General features: G+C 40.8%; 1 protein-coding gene across 5 annotated transcripts in view; it reads left to right on the forward strand.

Moving 5' to 3' along the window:
• Positions 1 to 14,113, forward strand: part of LOC139813868 (tyrosine-protein kinase Dnt) — a 116,097-nt gene that overhangs the window by 41,316 nt on the left and 60,668 nt on the right. For 2 of the 5 annotated variants that reach the window (XM_071779674.1, XM_071779677.1), the window contains one exon: positions 8,452 to 8,491. The exons of 2 other annotated variants lie outside the window; for them this stretch is intronic. In XM_071779674.1, coding sequence (XP_071635775.1) covers positions 8,452 to 8,491 — 40 coding nt within the window. Of the gene's footprint in view, positions 1 to 7,690; positions 8,173 to 8,451; positions 8,492 to 14,113 lie in introns of those variants that run through there. One more of the 5 variants, XM_071779676.1, reaches the window with a different exon arrangement.

Raw genomic sequence — 14,113 nt, forward strand, 5'->3', positions numbered from 1 at the left:
CGGAACCAAACAAACTAATTTGCTTAATACCGATATTTTTATTAGCTACAAAACCAAAATCGAAAACAAAAACTTTATAAATAAGTATTTTAATGGACCGAAACCGGAACCGAACCGATATTTTCGTTCGGTCTAGGTCCTAGAAATATATAAAGGGAAAGGGAGGGTGGGTGTTAATTTGTGAGGTCGCACAATGGCCAGTTGTTTCTTTTATGGGAATAGAGAATATGTAAAAATTTGGGTACGTTCCTTAAAAACGCCCTTTAAGGCCCCTTGAGGCAAATAAAGTACCGATTCTAAATATAAATCTAAATGTAAATAATTTAATTTAATACAAATTTCAAATAAAAAAATTTTTTTAAATCAATACCGAAAAGACTGTAATTTGCCCAATTCCGATACTTTTGTTAGCTAGAAAACCGAAACCTTTATTCAGTATTGAATGGCATCTATTCGTATATCATTGAGCATTACCCGTACTATAGAACCGCGGATAAAAAAAGCTGGCAATGTTCTGTACGGAACACATTGAGTCAAAAATTCATTAAAATAAAGAAAAAAAAGTTGGGGAAAGGTTTCTTCTGGAAAAGATACATTCAGACGATTTTTGAAAATGGAGGTGCCAACTTTACAGTGGCACACGCAGTATGCATTTGTAAATAATTTAATTTAATAAAAATTTCAAGAAAATTTTAACAAAACGGAACCGGAAAAAAACTGTAAGTTGCGCATATATTATAATCTATTGCCTTGAAAAGGATATAGGCTCGGAAATGGATAGATTCTACTAGCCTAAAAAATATTTTTGTAATTTATGTAAATAAAAGTGGTCAGCCACTTCCCTCCCCTCCTCATCACTCAGGACTACTAATTGTCAAAATACAAAATATATGTGAAAAATAGATCTATAATTTTAAATTAAAGTCCATTAATGCTTTGCACCTAATTATTGATACAATTATTATCATAATTACGTATTAAAAGTAAATCATTAAATAAAAAGCTGATAATATGTAAATAATTTAATACAAATTTCAAATAAAAAAATTTTAATAAACCAAAACCGAAAAAACTGTAATTTGCGCAATATCGATACTTGTGTTAGCTAGAAAACCGAAACAGAAACCGAAACCTTTATTAAGTATTTTAATGTACCGAAACCGAAATCGAACCGATATTTTCATCCGGTCCCGGTTTCTGCTTGAAAGTGTTGAGAACAATTTTATAATCGCACAACGACGCGTGTAGATGAATCACGCGCTCGTCGCGTCTCAGAAACACCTGATTAAAATAAAGCAATAAAGAGCGAGCGATCGATGCTTGCTTCGTTGTCACCATTAAGTTATAACATATAAATCCGCGACTCAGTCATTCGATCGGACGAAAATCCCTGTCGTCGATCCGGAATTTTATGCGACACCCGAGAGCTCGCTACGTGACGCTATTTTTCTCCCGCCGCGTTATACGCGGATATGATTGGGTTTTTGCGTATAAGCTTTGCGTAAGTTATTTCGTGCAGGGAGTCACAAATGTTAAATGCAATATTCCAATTTGGTATCATTAATGCTAAAAAAAAACACATATAATGGAGAGCATTGCAGAGAGTCACTGCAAGTACTGAAAATCAGAACGCAGCCAGAGTAAAAGTAAGTCATGAAAGAGCCCATGCACAAAGATTGTCGTAAACGGTTATGACAATCCTTGTGCTTTAGCCCAAAGGCTATTGTACAATAAGCTGCGATAATTTCGTCAAGCTGCGATAATTTCAACTTCATAAAATGTCGAGAAATTAACACAAGTGTGTAATCAGTGTGAAAAATGTCTGCTGGACCGTCGGTCACCCGCAGTATCGGCGCGTCGAACGCTACAAGAAAGCCGCACGAAATCCCAAATACGAAAACCGTCGCATGAACGGACAATCGAAAACCCCAAGCTGCGAATCAAATACAAAATCAAAGCCTCCACCCCTCTCAGAAGGCGCCAACCAAAAAGTAAGGTGGCGCCCAGAACCGCACACCAAGGGCACAGAAGAAACCAAAAACTACCCGTCGCCACCTCTCACTCCCACCTCGTGCAGGGAGTCACAAATGCCAAATGCAACACTCCAATCCGGTATCACCAATGCCAAAAAGGAAAAAACAATAATGGAGAGCACTAATACAGAAACACCCTCAAAAATAAGAATTGGGGATGTCGAAATTTCGCCAGGAGAGACCCTTCTCCGGACCAGGTCAACGACCCGCCGCCAGACGAACTCACGATACTCTGCGAAGTCAAAGTCACACTGAACAATGCAACATCCAAGACACCACGTCGACACGAAGCACCGGAATGTAAACCCGCTGATGTCCCTAAACGGTCCTTTAAAAATTCGAAATTTTCCGACGTGACGACCTCCGTTGATGGAAGGGAGACTCAGGCGCACAAGCGCACTCCCGCCGAACAAAACCGCGCCTTCCCGGCAATGCTCGAGACAAACATGACGGAAAAACGAACAAGCCACGTAAACATAAAAGACATGAATCACGAAACTATAGTACTATAGAACCGCGGATAAAAAAGCTGGCAATGTTCTGTACGGAACACATTGAGTCAAAAATTCATTTAAAGAATTATTCATTCATTCAAATAAAGAAAAAAAGCTGGGGAAAGGTTTCTTCTGGAAAAGATACATCCAGACGATTTTTGAAAATGCGGTGCCAACTTTACAGTGGCACACGCAGTATGCATATGTAAATAATTTAATTTAATAAAAATTTCAAGAAAATTTTAACAAAACGGAACCGGAAAAAAACTAAGTTGCGCATATATTATAATCTATTGCCTTGAAAAGAATAGGCTCGGAAATGGATAGATTCTAGAGCCTAATAGAAAATATTTTTGTAATTTATGTAAATGAAAGTGGTCAGCGACTTCCCTCCCCTCCTCATTTCTCAGGACTACTAATTGTCAAAATACAAAACATATATGTGAAAAATAGATCTATAATTTTAAATTAAAGTCCATTAATGCTTTGCACATAATTATTGATACAATTATTATCCTAATTACGTATAAAAGTAAATCATTAAATAAAAAACTGATAATATGTAAATAATTTAATTTAATACAAATTTCAAATAAAAAAATTTTGATAAACCGGAACCGAAAAAACTAATTTGCGCAATACCGATACTTTTGTTAGCTAGAAAACCGAAACAGAGAAACCGAAACCTTTATTAAATATTTTTATGTACCGAAACCGGAACCGAACCGATATTTTACTGGCTGCATGGATTGGTGAAAAATTTAAACCAAGAGCACTAAATATAAACAAAAAGGTATATTTCCGAGCGTTTACTAACAATAGCTACACATAGTTGTCAAAAAAGTTCGCGCACGAGAAGTTTAGGCGAATGTTACCGATTCAAAGCTACTGAATTTCGGCAGTTCTTATTTCACCTACAGTACTTTTTTCGGAAGTTATGAATGAAATATGTGAATGGCAACTACTTAAAATGGAATCACAGTAGTCTTTCCAATGTGTATTCCATATTACCAATTTTTAATTCTTTACCTAAAAAATTTAGACCACGTTTTTTCTAACAGTTTGATATCTCTAGGAAACTATATCTGCTTGTGCACTTAAACTGGAGCTAACGTATTACAAAAGAATGTTAGACAGTATTTAAATATTAATTAAATATTACGTAAAAAATGTTTAGAGAAATCTGTATTAGGTATTTCTTTTTAAAATATATTTTTGATAAGTTTCAAGTTTCAAGTTTCGAAACAACCAAAATTATCTGAAAAATCAAACGGAGGGTAAGGGGGTTGATGACGAGAAATGAAGCGCATTTGACGCGCAATGGACCGCAATAGCTAAAAATCTCGGATATTTTCGGCCGCGTTCGGCCAATGTCGGACGTAAAATTTATACAAAGCTACAAACGCGACGAATATTAACCGGCGTTATGTATATTAAACCGAGAGAGCTGTCCGCGATTATTAATCCCGACTTTATTCGACGCCGCAGCGACATAATAATAAAAAAAGCTGTAATAATCGTAGCAATGGACCGGATAACTAATGTTGGGACAAATAGATATCCAGTTCGAATTCTACAAATCTAAAGACGGCGCCGACTATAAATTCACGATAGCCCCGAGGTAAGACCGGCAAGACCTTGATCTTTGTCGGACCGGTAGGTATGGTCGTTGTATTCTTTGCTTTGCTATCAATTCAAAAAATAAAAAAGAAAAAAGAGATATATATATATATAACCAAAATTAAAAAATCAAACGATGAATAAATCAATAGGTAAATAAATCAATGTTAGAAAAAAATTAGTACAATCCGAATCGCGAACCGCGAACCACGAACCGAACCGCGAAATAAATCGCAAACATTATTTGATCTCACCCAATCTCACCTCAGATATCAAGTGATCATTATAAAAAAAGTCACTCACCAACCGATGCGCAACGGACGGAGTTAGTCAGCCACGAAGCTCCGATGATTCTGTAACACAAAAATGAAAGATTCATATTAAATAGACGCTCAAAATAATCAATGTTTCAAAAAATAATTTTTAAACGTCACGTCTACGTCGTCTTTTAATTAGATTTACTAATATATAATTTACTTATTTCCTGAGAAAAACCTTTATGAGAATATAAACTTTTATAAAATTTTAGATAAACGTTCGGTTTCTCAAATTATTTCTTGCTTATCCGAGATAAATCGACGCGAATAAATAGAAAAGAACAATTAATTTTAAAATGAGAAATAACACTTACCCCAAGGTTGCTCCGTCGGGGCCCGATGCCTTTGCCAGGCCTCCTCCTCCTCTCCACGATTCGCCAGGTCCTTCTCCGTTGCAGCGTTAATCCGTACTCCGTTGGCCGGTTGGCGCACTCCGCACTCACTCACGAACGTTCACGAAAATCGATGATAAGATCGCGTAGCTTATGATCGCGCGATATTTTCGACACTTTGCACGACACTCCCGGCATTAATCTCGCGACGTACTTAATTACACGGCAACGGAAAAATTACGGCGAAAAAGCTACGAACGAAACTATACGATCTGCTCGACGCCGTGCCGCGATGTCCCGCAGGGAGACGACAATATGACGGAGAGAATTTCGTAAATCGCACGGTTAACTTGACTCGCGGACTCGCCAACAGCAACCGCGACTCGCGACTTTCACGAAAATCGACGATAAGATCGCGTCGCTTATGATCGCGCGATATTTTCGACACTTTGCACGACACTCCCGGCATTAATCTCGCGGCGCGTACTTGGTTACACGGCAACGGAAAAATTACGGCGGAGCAGCTACGAACGAAACTATACGATCTGCTCGACGCCGTGCCGCGATGTCCCGCAGGGAGACGACAATATGGCGGAGAATTTCGTAAATCGCACGGTTGACTTCACTCGCGGACTCGCCAACAGCAACCATGGCGTCGCGTCACTACTCACTCGCGACTTTCACGAAAAGCGACGATAAGATCGCGTCGCTTATGATCGCGCGATATTTTCGACACTTTACACGACACTCCCGGCATTAATCTCGCGGCGAGTACTTGATTACACGGCGACGGAAAAATTACGGCGAAAAAGCTGTACGATCCGCTCGACGCCGCACCCGTGCCGCGATCCGCGATGTCCCGCAGGTAGACGAACATGGCGGAATTTCGTAAATCGCACAGCCAACTTCACTCGCCAAAAGCAACCGTGGCGTCGCGTCCACTCACTCACGACATTCATGAAAATCGACCGATATCGTCGCTTATGATCGCGCGATCTCCGCGATATTTTCCAACACTTCGCACGACACTCCCGGCATTAATCTCGCGACGCGGCACGTACCTACTTAGTTACACGGCAACGGAAAAATTACGACTGATTACGACGAAGAAGCCGCGCTCTGCACTGATGCATGGAGCGCGGGAGTCGCGGGACGCGGGCGCCGCGCCGCGGCTAACGGCTTCTCGTCACACTATTTGGTAGGGACGAAATGGGGGCTACAGGTAACTAGGCACGGTGCGCGCTCGGTATGCGTGACGTCAGCACGCCTCGATACCACTCCTCTACCCCCACTACTCGTGTTTACCGCGGCGCGCACGACCGCGCTTTAACGTCCCCGGCCGCCGGCCGCCTTTAAGATGCCATAAAGATGTCTTTTAACCGATGGTTAAAGTTAGCAGAATTGACCAATAGAAATTAATCCACCCATTCCACTCTGCTTTCTATTGGTCAATCCTGCTAACTTTAACGTCGGTTAAGCTAACTGTGGTTGGTGAAATTGGCCCTAAGATGCCATAAAGATGTCTTTTTAGGGCCAATTTCACCAACCACAGTTAGCTTAACCGATGGTTAAAGTTAGCAGAATTGACCAATAGAAATTAATCCACCCATTCCACCCTGCTTTCTATTGGTCAATCCTGCTAACTTTAACCGTCGGTTAAGCTAACTGTGGTTGGTGAAATTGGCCCTTAGACATTAATGCTACCTGGGCGCTGTCGGCCGTGTCGACGAGACGTGACGCAAGTTGACGCGCGGTTGGGAAAAGCGAAATCAACCGTCCAAAAGAACGTAATAGAAAGTCACTATTATCGAATGCGATATATACCTCGGCATTCGTATCTAATTCCGCGAAGCACATGTATTAAATAAACATTCGACATATATGATATTAGGGCGCGTCGCGCTGGACGGACCAATGAACATCTTATGTAAATCAATATGGCGACTTTATGTTGGATGCTCATTGGTCTTATGCTAAGCTATGCATTTTGTGTGTGATTGCCTTGATTTCGGGTTCTTTATCCGTTCCGAAAATGACGGAAATTCTATTCTGAAGCTGCGCGACACAACGCAAGACGCGAGTCAAGTTGACGGTTGAGAAAAGTGAGACCGCGTATCCGAATGAATGTATAATCGAATGCGATTTATGCCTCGATCCGTGGAACGCGTAAGCAACGACGTGCGGTAGAGTGCGTTGACCAATCAGCAAGTGCTGCCGAAGTCGCTTGCGGCCAAATCAAATTTGTGATTGGTCAAGCGCGACTCTGCGCGCATGCGTTGGTCAGCGTCCTATGGAGTCATCGAGCGATTATACCTCGGATGTCGGAACGTAACCGATGGTCCAATGAGAAAAATTCGTTATCGAAAAAGAAATTCTCTCATTGGGCCATCCGACATAGGCGCGACATACGACTGACTGTATTAGAACCGGCCTTAAATGAACATTCGATGTATCACATTTTTCTGTAATCTGAATAATCGGACCTGGCGATTCGTACTTATATTACTCTGCGATGTGCGATCCGCGAGCAACGACATCAGAAATCAGAACGGGCCGCGGGCGCCTTGGTAACATGAGCAGTGGGGATAGAGAGGGGTAGGCTTTATGCGATACGCATGTCGCATACCCGGCATACCGAACTAACCGACCGCGGCGAGGCGGCGACCGCGCACCGTGTGTATTCACCTTACCCCCACTCTATCCCCACTACTCATGTTTACCGCGACGCCCGTGGCCTGTTCTGACGTCAGACGTGTCGTTACTCCCGCGCCCCGCGCTCCAGTACCCGAGTAAATACACGAGTCGCCGGGTCCGATTGTTTAGCTTGCGAAAAACTGTGATACATATATCGAAAGTTCATTTAATTCATGTGCTTCGCTGCTTCGAGGATAATCCGTAGTTAATCAAAGTCGCGTAATCGCGTAATCGCGTTCTCGAGACAGTTGCTCCGGGCGAGTGAAGTTGGCCGTGCGCGATTTACGAAATTCTCTCCGCCACCTTCGCTTCACTTGTCGTGTCTACCTGCGCGCGGGAATCGCGGGATGTCACGGTGCGGCGTCATGGCGTCATGGGCGTCAAGCGGATCGTATAGTTTCGTTCGTAGTTTCTTCCACCGCGACGTAATTCTTCTGTCGCCGTGTAACTAAGTTTCTTAGTACCGCGTCGCGAGATTAATACCGGGAGTGCCGTGTGCCTTTAGTGTCGCGCGATCATAAGAGGAGACGATATCGACGATATCGTCGATTTTCGCTCGTGAACGTCGTCGCGTTGTGAGTGAGTGCGACAATGGACCAAGGACCAACGGAGTAACGGAGGACGATCGAGGAGAGGAGAACGGGGCCTGGGAGGCATCGGGCGACGGCGGAGCGACCGTGGGGTGAGTAGTTGTTAATTTTCTTATATATTATATTTTGCCGTCCTGTCAGTTCTGTGGTGGACTCCGCCACTTTCGTGGTTTTTTATGCGAACTAGTTAACACGGAAATATCCAGCCGCTTATTGCGGCGCCGGCGGCCGCGATTGTTTTTTACATTTTAAAATCAGATATTTGTTAAAATGACGTTTTAAAAACGGGCAATAATTATTTACTTCGATAATTATTTACTGTCGATTATCTTGGACGTAGCTTTAATATAAAAATATTTCTTTTGTTACAGATCAACGCAGAATTACAACTCCGCTGTTGCGCATCGGCCGGTGAGTTATTTTTTTAGCAGAAGGGATAAATATATGTATATTAAGTTTATTTGTATGGTACAAATTAATAAAAATTCAGTCCTTCAAATTTCTGTATTTAATTTTCTTTTTTTCTTTTTTTTTCTTGTGGTCTTTCTAGCTTAATGCTAAGGTAGCACCGCCACGATTTTCTCCGAAATGGCACGGGATACAAAATTGTTATTAGTGGTACAAATTAGTACAAAATGGGTACTAAATATTCTGATAGGTCCGGTTTGATTCTGCCGATTTGGTCCTGCTAGCTTAGAAGAGGTGAGTTTTCCTCCTCGACGAAGTTATCCGACAGCAATGTCTGAGGGCATAAGTCTAATTTACGTCTGTTTGTACGACAAGAAAAATTAAGTGAATGGCGAGTTTAAATCGAAAGACATTACAGAATATAATTAATAGCGAGAGCTGCTCTGAATTTACGTAAATATAGGCAAGTTGTTTTTAATTCAGAAATATTAATTGGACCGTGGTGATGCGGATGTTCGCACATTGTCTTTATCTTGCGTATACAGATTTTGGGGAATCACATGCTGCGCGCAATAAGCAGGGACTCCGGAATTGTTTCCCTCTCCTAGAATTGATTTTTAATTTACCCTCGAACACACACGCACACACACACACTATGCACTCTCGTTGCAATCGTCTCCGTATGTTTGTCCTGTCTGGACCACGAAACGCTCCGACAAACAACCGACAACATGTTCATTGCCGTCGACTATCGGACTAGCTTGTGAAACGACCCTTGTCGATTCCCCAGGCTCCAGCCGCGTTGCTGGAAACGACACGAGAAAATCGATTATTCCGCAAGAACACCCATTAAAAAAAAAAAGTATTACGCGAAAAGATTATCGCGTACATTCATGAAGTACCTTGCATATCCATGAACATTCTTTTTAACGTTAACGTTCATCACTTTTGCGTTGCTCTAATTTAATAATATGTATTATTTATTAATTATATTTTATCAATTGTACACATTAGTGTGGTTTTATATACATTTAATTTTTAATAAACTTGGAATTGATCTTCTATACTTATTTAAAGATATATTATTTAAAAAATCTATCAGCCGCATTTCTGATGCAAAGATATAAAAATCATTCACGAGTAATGACGCAAGAAACGGACATATATTCCGCACATGATCGATCTAATTTCTTTATGCGATTTCGGCGTTTCAAACTTGAAGGAATTATAGGGCGTCCAATTTTCCCATCCGTTGAACAAATTGCTTTCACTCTAGAACAGTTTCTTTCGCTTCTGGTTTCCCTCATATCCAGGTTTATCTATAGTTACCGGTCACGAGCAATCCGCTACTAATTTCTCCTATTAGATGCACGTTGTCTGGTGTCGCGTCACATGATCTTCTTTTCAGACTTATTTATTTAATATGAAATATTACACTATAATAGTTTACTTAGTTTAGAAGATTATATTACAATGTTGTTGGCATAGATGAAAAATATTAATAACGACACATTCCGTTTCTTTATCTTAAAAAAAAAATAAAATAAAAGAGAGATCTTCCGAAACAATTATTTAATATTTAGGACTTTGGCTTAGGAAATAGGAAAAATATGTCACTTTGTATCGGTTCGAATAGTGTGTTTCCGTATATTACCTGTCATTACAGTGTTACACTATGAGATATTGACGAAAATCTTTCTCTTCCTCGAAAATTTCGATTTTTAAAATATTTATACGTAATGTCGGGCATACGCGAACACAATGCCCGACCGTATCAATTTCGAGCGCGGGCGCTGGCTGGTGGCAAGGTGGAGGAACAGCGTTAGCCTAAATTGCAGTAGTTTGCCGACGGGTAGATCCGACCATACGATAACGTAAACCGCCCATGGTTTATAGCCGCGCGAGCGAACGCTCCCGTATGCTCGTATTCACGCATACTCGCGCGATCCGCGATTGAACGTGCAGCCCGCACGATCGCCGTGTGCGTGTACGCCGTAGGAGCAGACTGTGTGTCTCTTTAGGCGCGCGTTACTGCAAAGCCCTTGATCCAGCGATAATAGATTAATTAATACGTCTTTCCTGTAATTGACGGCATTTACGCCGTCGCGTTTCCGTCTTTCGCAAGTGCGACAAATTGGGAAAGGGTTTGAGCTGATAAGCACGTCGACGGTGAGGATGGATGTGGCGTCTCCACGGTGCGAGATTTTCTTTTCTTTTCTCAATTACTAAGGACTTAACGGAACTTAAAGGATAGCAATCAATGAGTTTCAATTTTCAAAGAAAAATAAAGCAAAATTAAGTACCTATATTTACTTGAACTCTTGATAGAAATATATAGTCGAAGTATCATTTTTATATAGTATAATAAAACTGTTAAAAAAATAATAAGAAAAATAAGAAATTACTAAGAAGAAGAAATATTAGATTTAAAATTGCAAATTGTAAGGTTCACTACATCCTAATACATTTCACTATAATTATTTTAATTTTGTCAATATTTATAATTTTGCTATAAATAATTTCGCATTTTGTGTATGAAGAATATTTATATGGAATTTACGTACAACTATCAAATAATTGTAGACACATCGTTCTATTTGAATTGAAGTTTCAAGTGTACCTAGGTATTATACGATTGCGAATTACGTGCGATTGAGACGAGTTGGAAGATTTTTACGAAATGCAATTGTTCTTCGAGAAACAGACATTAGCGAGCCTTCTATACGCACGATCCATTTGACGTCGGGTGTAGACGCCACATATACATCACAGTTAATTTGTCGGCTAGCAAGTATGCAGCTGATTTGCAATCCGATTCACGAGCGCGCCAACCGCCGCGCGCGCCGCGCCGCGTCGGCCTGCCGGCCGGCTTACACAGGAAATTGATATGACCGTACAAACGTCGACGTTCGCGATATACACGCTTCTCCATATCCACGATTTCGTACATATTTACACGCGTCTCGCCCGTGCACCGGCAGACACGTGTGATTTACGCAAACGCGCGAAGATGCGCCGACGAAAATTTATCTTCCGACGCGCCATTGATGTACCTATATAGCTAAAGCATATTGCATTTTACGGTTTATACATTATATACACTTTATATTGTATTTATATATATACTTTACATATTGATTTTTTAGGATAAGTTGATAAAATATCTAAGAACGAAAGAATACGCCATTAGAACATTATATTTTAATTCTGTGCCAATAGATCGATTAATCATAATCTTACTTTAAAAATAGAGTCATATAATTTTCGAGATGTTTAAACGTTGGGAGAACGGCATGTTGCGACAAAAACACAATTCTTATTAAAATGTTCGCACAAAGTAAATCTATTTTAAAAATGAACATTTTACTTAGTTGTATTTTTACATTTTTTTTCAAATATTTATGTAAATGATTGCTTTTCACCCGTCATATTTCTGTTTTCTATCCCATGCGGCGTAGATCCATTTTATGCATTTGCACCGCAACTATTAATCTTTTTTTTTTCGTCGGATGCTTGAAAGATTTCTATTGATTCGAGAACTCATCGTTTCGTACGTGACGTATGGTACGTGTCAAATGCATCGTGCACGCATCACGTACGAAGTGGTCTCATAGGATATTCGTAGGGACACAGCGCAAATAGTATAGATATAGAGGTGTTGGCTACGTGTAGTCGCCCTGGCACTTGCACATTAGTACCGCTTCGCCTATACGTCGATATCCGTGCATACGTGGTTAAACATATTTGTATATGCAGCTAGGGTCAAATCCGTTCGTATTAATTGGCAAACATTAAACTCGTTATGTGTATTCGAGCCTCGCACACGTAACGCGAGCGATGAAATGTTATTTCAAGCCGGTGAAAACGCATTTGATAAAAAAAAGTACATCGCGCTCTTGATGTGTCGTAATATTTAATTATAGTCCATCGTTTTTGAATATTTTCGAATACTTTGATCCTATTTTTATCGGCGCTCTCTAAATTCGTGTGTCGAAATGTAATACAAATGCGTTTCCATTTCCTTCTTCATTGTGTATTATAATTTACTTATATAACGCAGAATACTTTTTAATATTTTTATATCGCACGCGCGCGTGCACGATGTATATATCGTATTTACTTTTTCAAAGCGCGTTAGAGTATTTTTATAAATATTTCCATCGCGATGCCTGTGTGCGCGCGGCCCGATAGATGCACCTAAAACAAGGATGCAATTCGAAAAATAAAGAACACGCTTTTACGCTCTATATGTACACACATGCACATGTCGGTGTATGACGTTAAGCGTTGACATCGTTATACGTACAAATCGGACGTGTACACGTCGATTGATGGGATCGATAATGTAACAAAAAGCGTGACGCTGTATATCGTTGTCGTGCGCCGCCCATACCATAAATTTGGCGTCATTTAATTCCTTCATTTAATCGGATGACGTGGTACACGAGCATTTCGACAGGAACAAATTTGCGAAGCAAAGCGCCAGAATATACACGTCGTGTTGCGGGTATACGCGTTTTCCAAGTCGCCTCTTTTTCTCGGGTTCGCCGTTCGATTCCGAATATCGACGATTCGCGTTCGCAATAATTTCGCGAAATTATTCTAATGCAAATCGTCGGGATTCGCTGTATATGCGTTCGTCACGTTCGAGAGCGCGAAGAGAGAAAGAGAAACTAAAGCGGGAGCGGCGAGAAGGAAGAACGGGATGGAAAAATGCACAGTGCGAGATGCTTTTCATGGCAGCGCAAATGAAAATGCGCAGAAAATCGCCGGGACGGTCGTCTCTGCCAGCTCTGCTTTCTGCGGTTGCATATATCGCGCGTACCTGCAGTATACCTGTCGAAACCTATCACTGTATGAAATCTTCCTGTAGGTGCGATAGTCCGTTCCGCCGCGACCAATGGAAATTGCTCGTGATTCCCGAACATTTTTTACACCCCCGTTTCCTCCTCGTTGTCCGGATCCCGCCTGCCGTTTTATTCTTTTCGCGTATCCCCCGGTCTCTCCGCGTAGATAACATCGTATCGTTCGCCTCCACTTGTAAATCACGCGGTATCGGTGATGCCGCGTCGGCTTTTCGATATTTTATTGGGGTATGATTTAAACGGATATTAAACATGCAAATGTAAATCCTTCGTTGTGTATTCTCTTTACCCCATGTATACATATTACAAGATTTCCGTGTATATAAAGGGTAGCGACATTAAAAAATTAAAGAATTAAATGAAATGAATAACAAATACGATGCAAGCTATATACTGAAAACTCGATCGGCTCTTTAGTAAACTCGGATCTCGGTTCGAATTTTATATTATGAGAGGATCGTTTATCCCGAGGTTTATCCATTTCAGTAATTTATTGCGCATTTATGTACACGTTATTCACGTTTAGTCTGCAAATCGTAAATGCGCACGTTGATAAAAACCACCGGTACTAGAAGAATTAATATCGATTGTACACCGAATGAATATTCAGCGTGTGATTGGGACCCCACAATGTTGCTACGGGTCCACATCCTAATGAGCGTTGCATTCCATCGTCATCAATTATCCTAATTGACAATTAGTCGCCAGACATCATGAGATATCAGGAATGGAAAATGTGGCATTAAATCGATAGCGATAA

This window comes from Temnothorax longispinosus, chromosome 5 (genome assembly GCF_030848805.1).
Source record: "Temnothorax longispinosus isolate EJ_2023e chromosome 5, Tlon_JGU_v1, whole genome shotgun sequence".
Taxonomy (NCBI): Eukaryota; Metazoa; Arthropoda; class Insecta; order Hymenoptera; family Formicidae; genus Temnothorax; species Temnothorax longispinosus.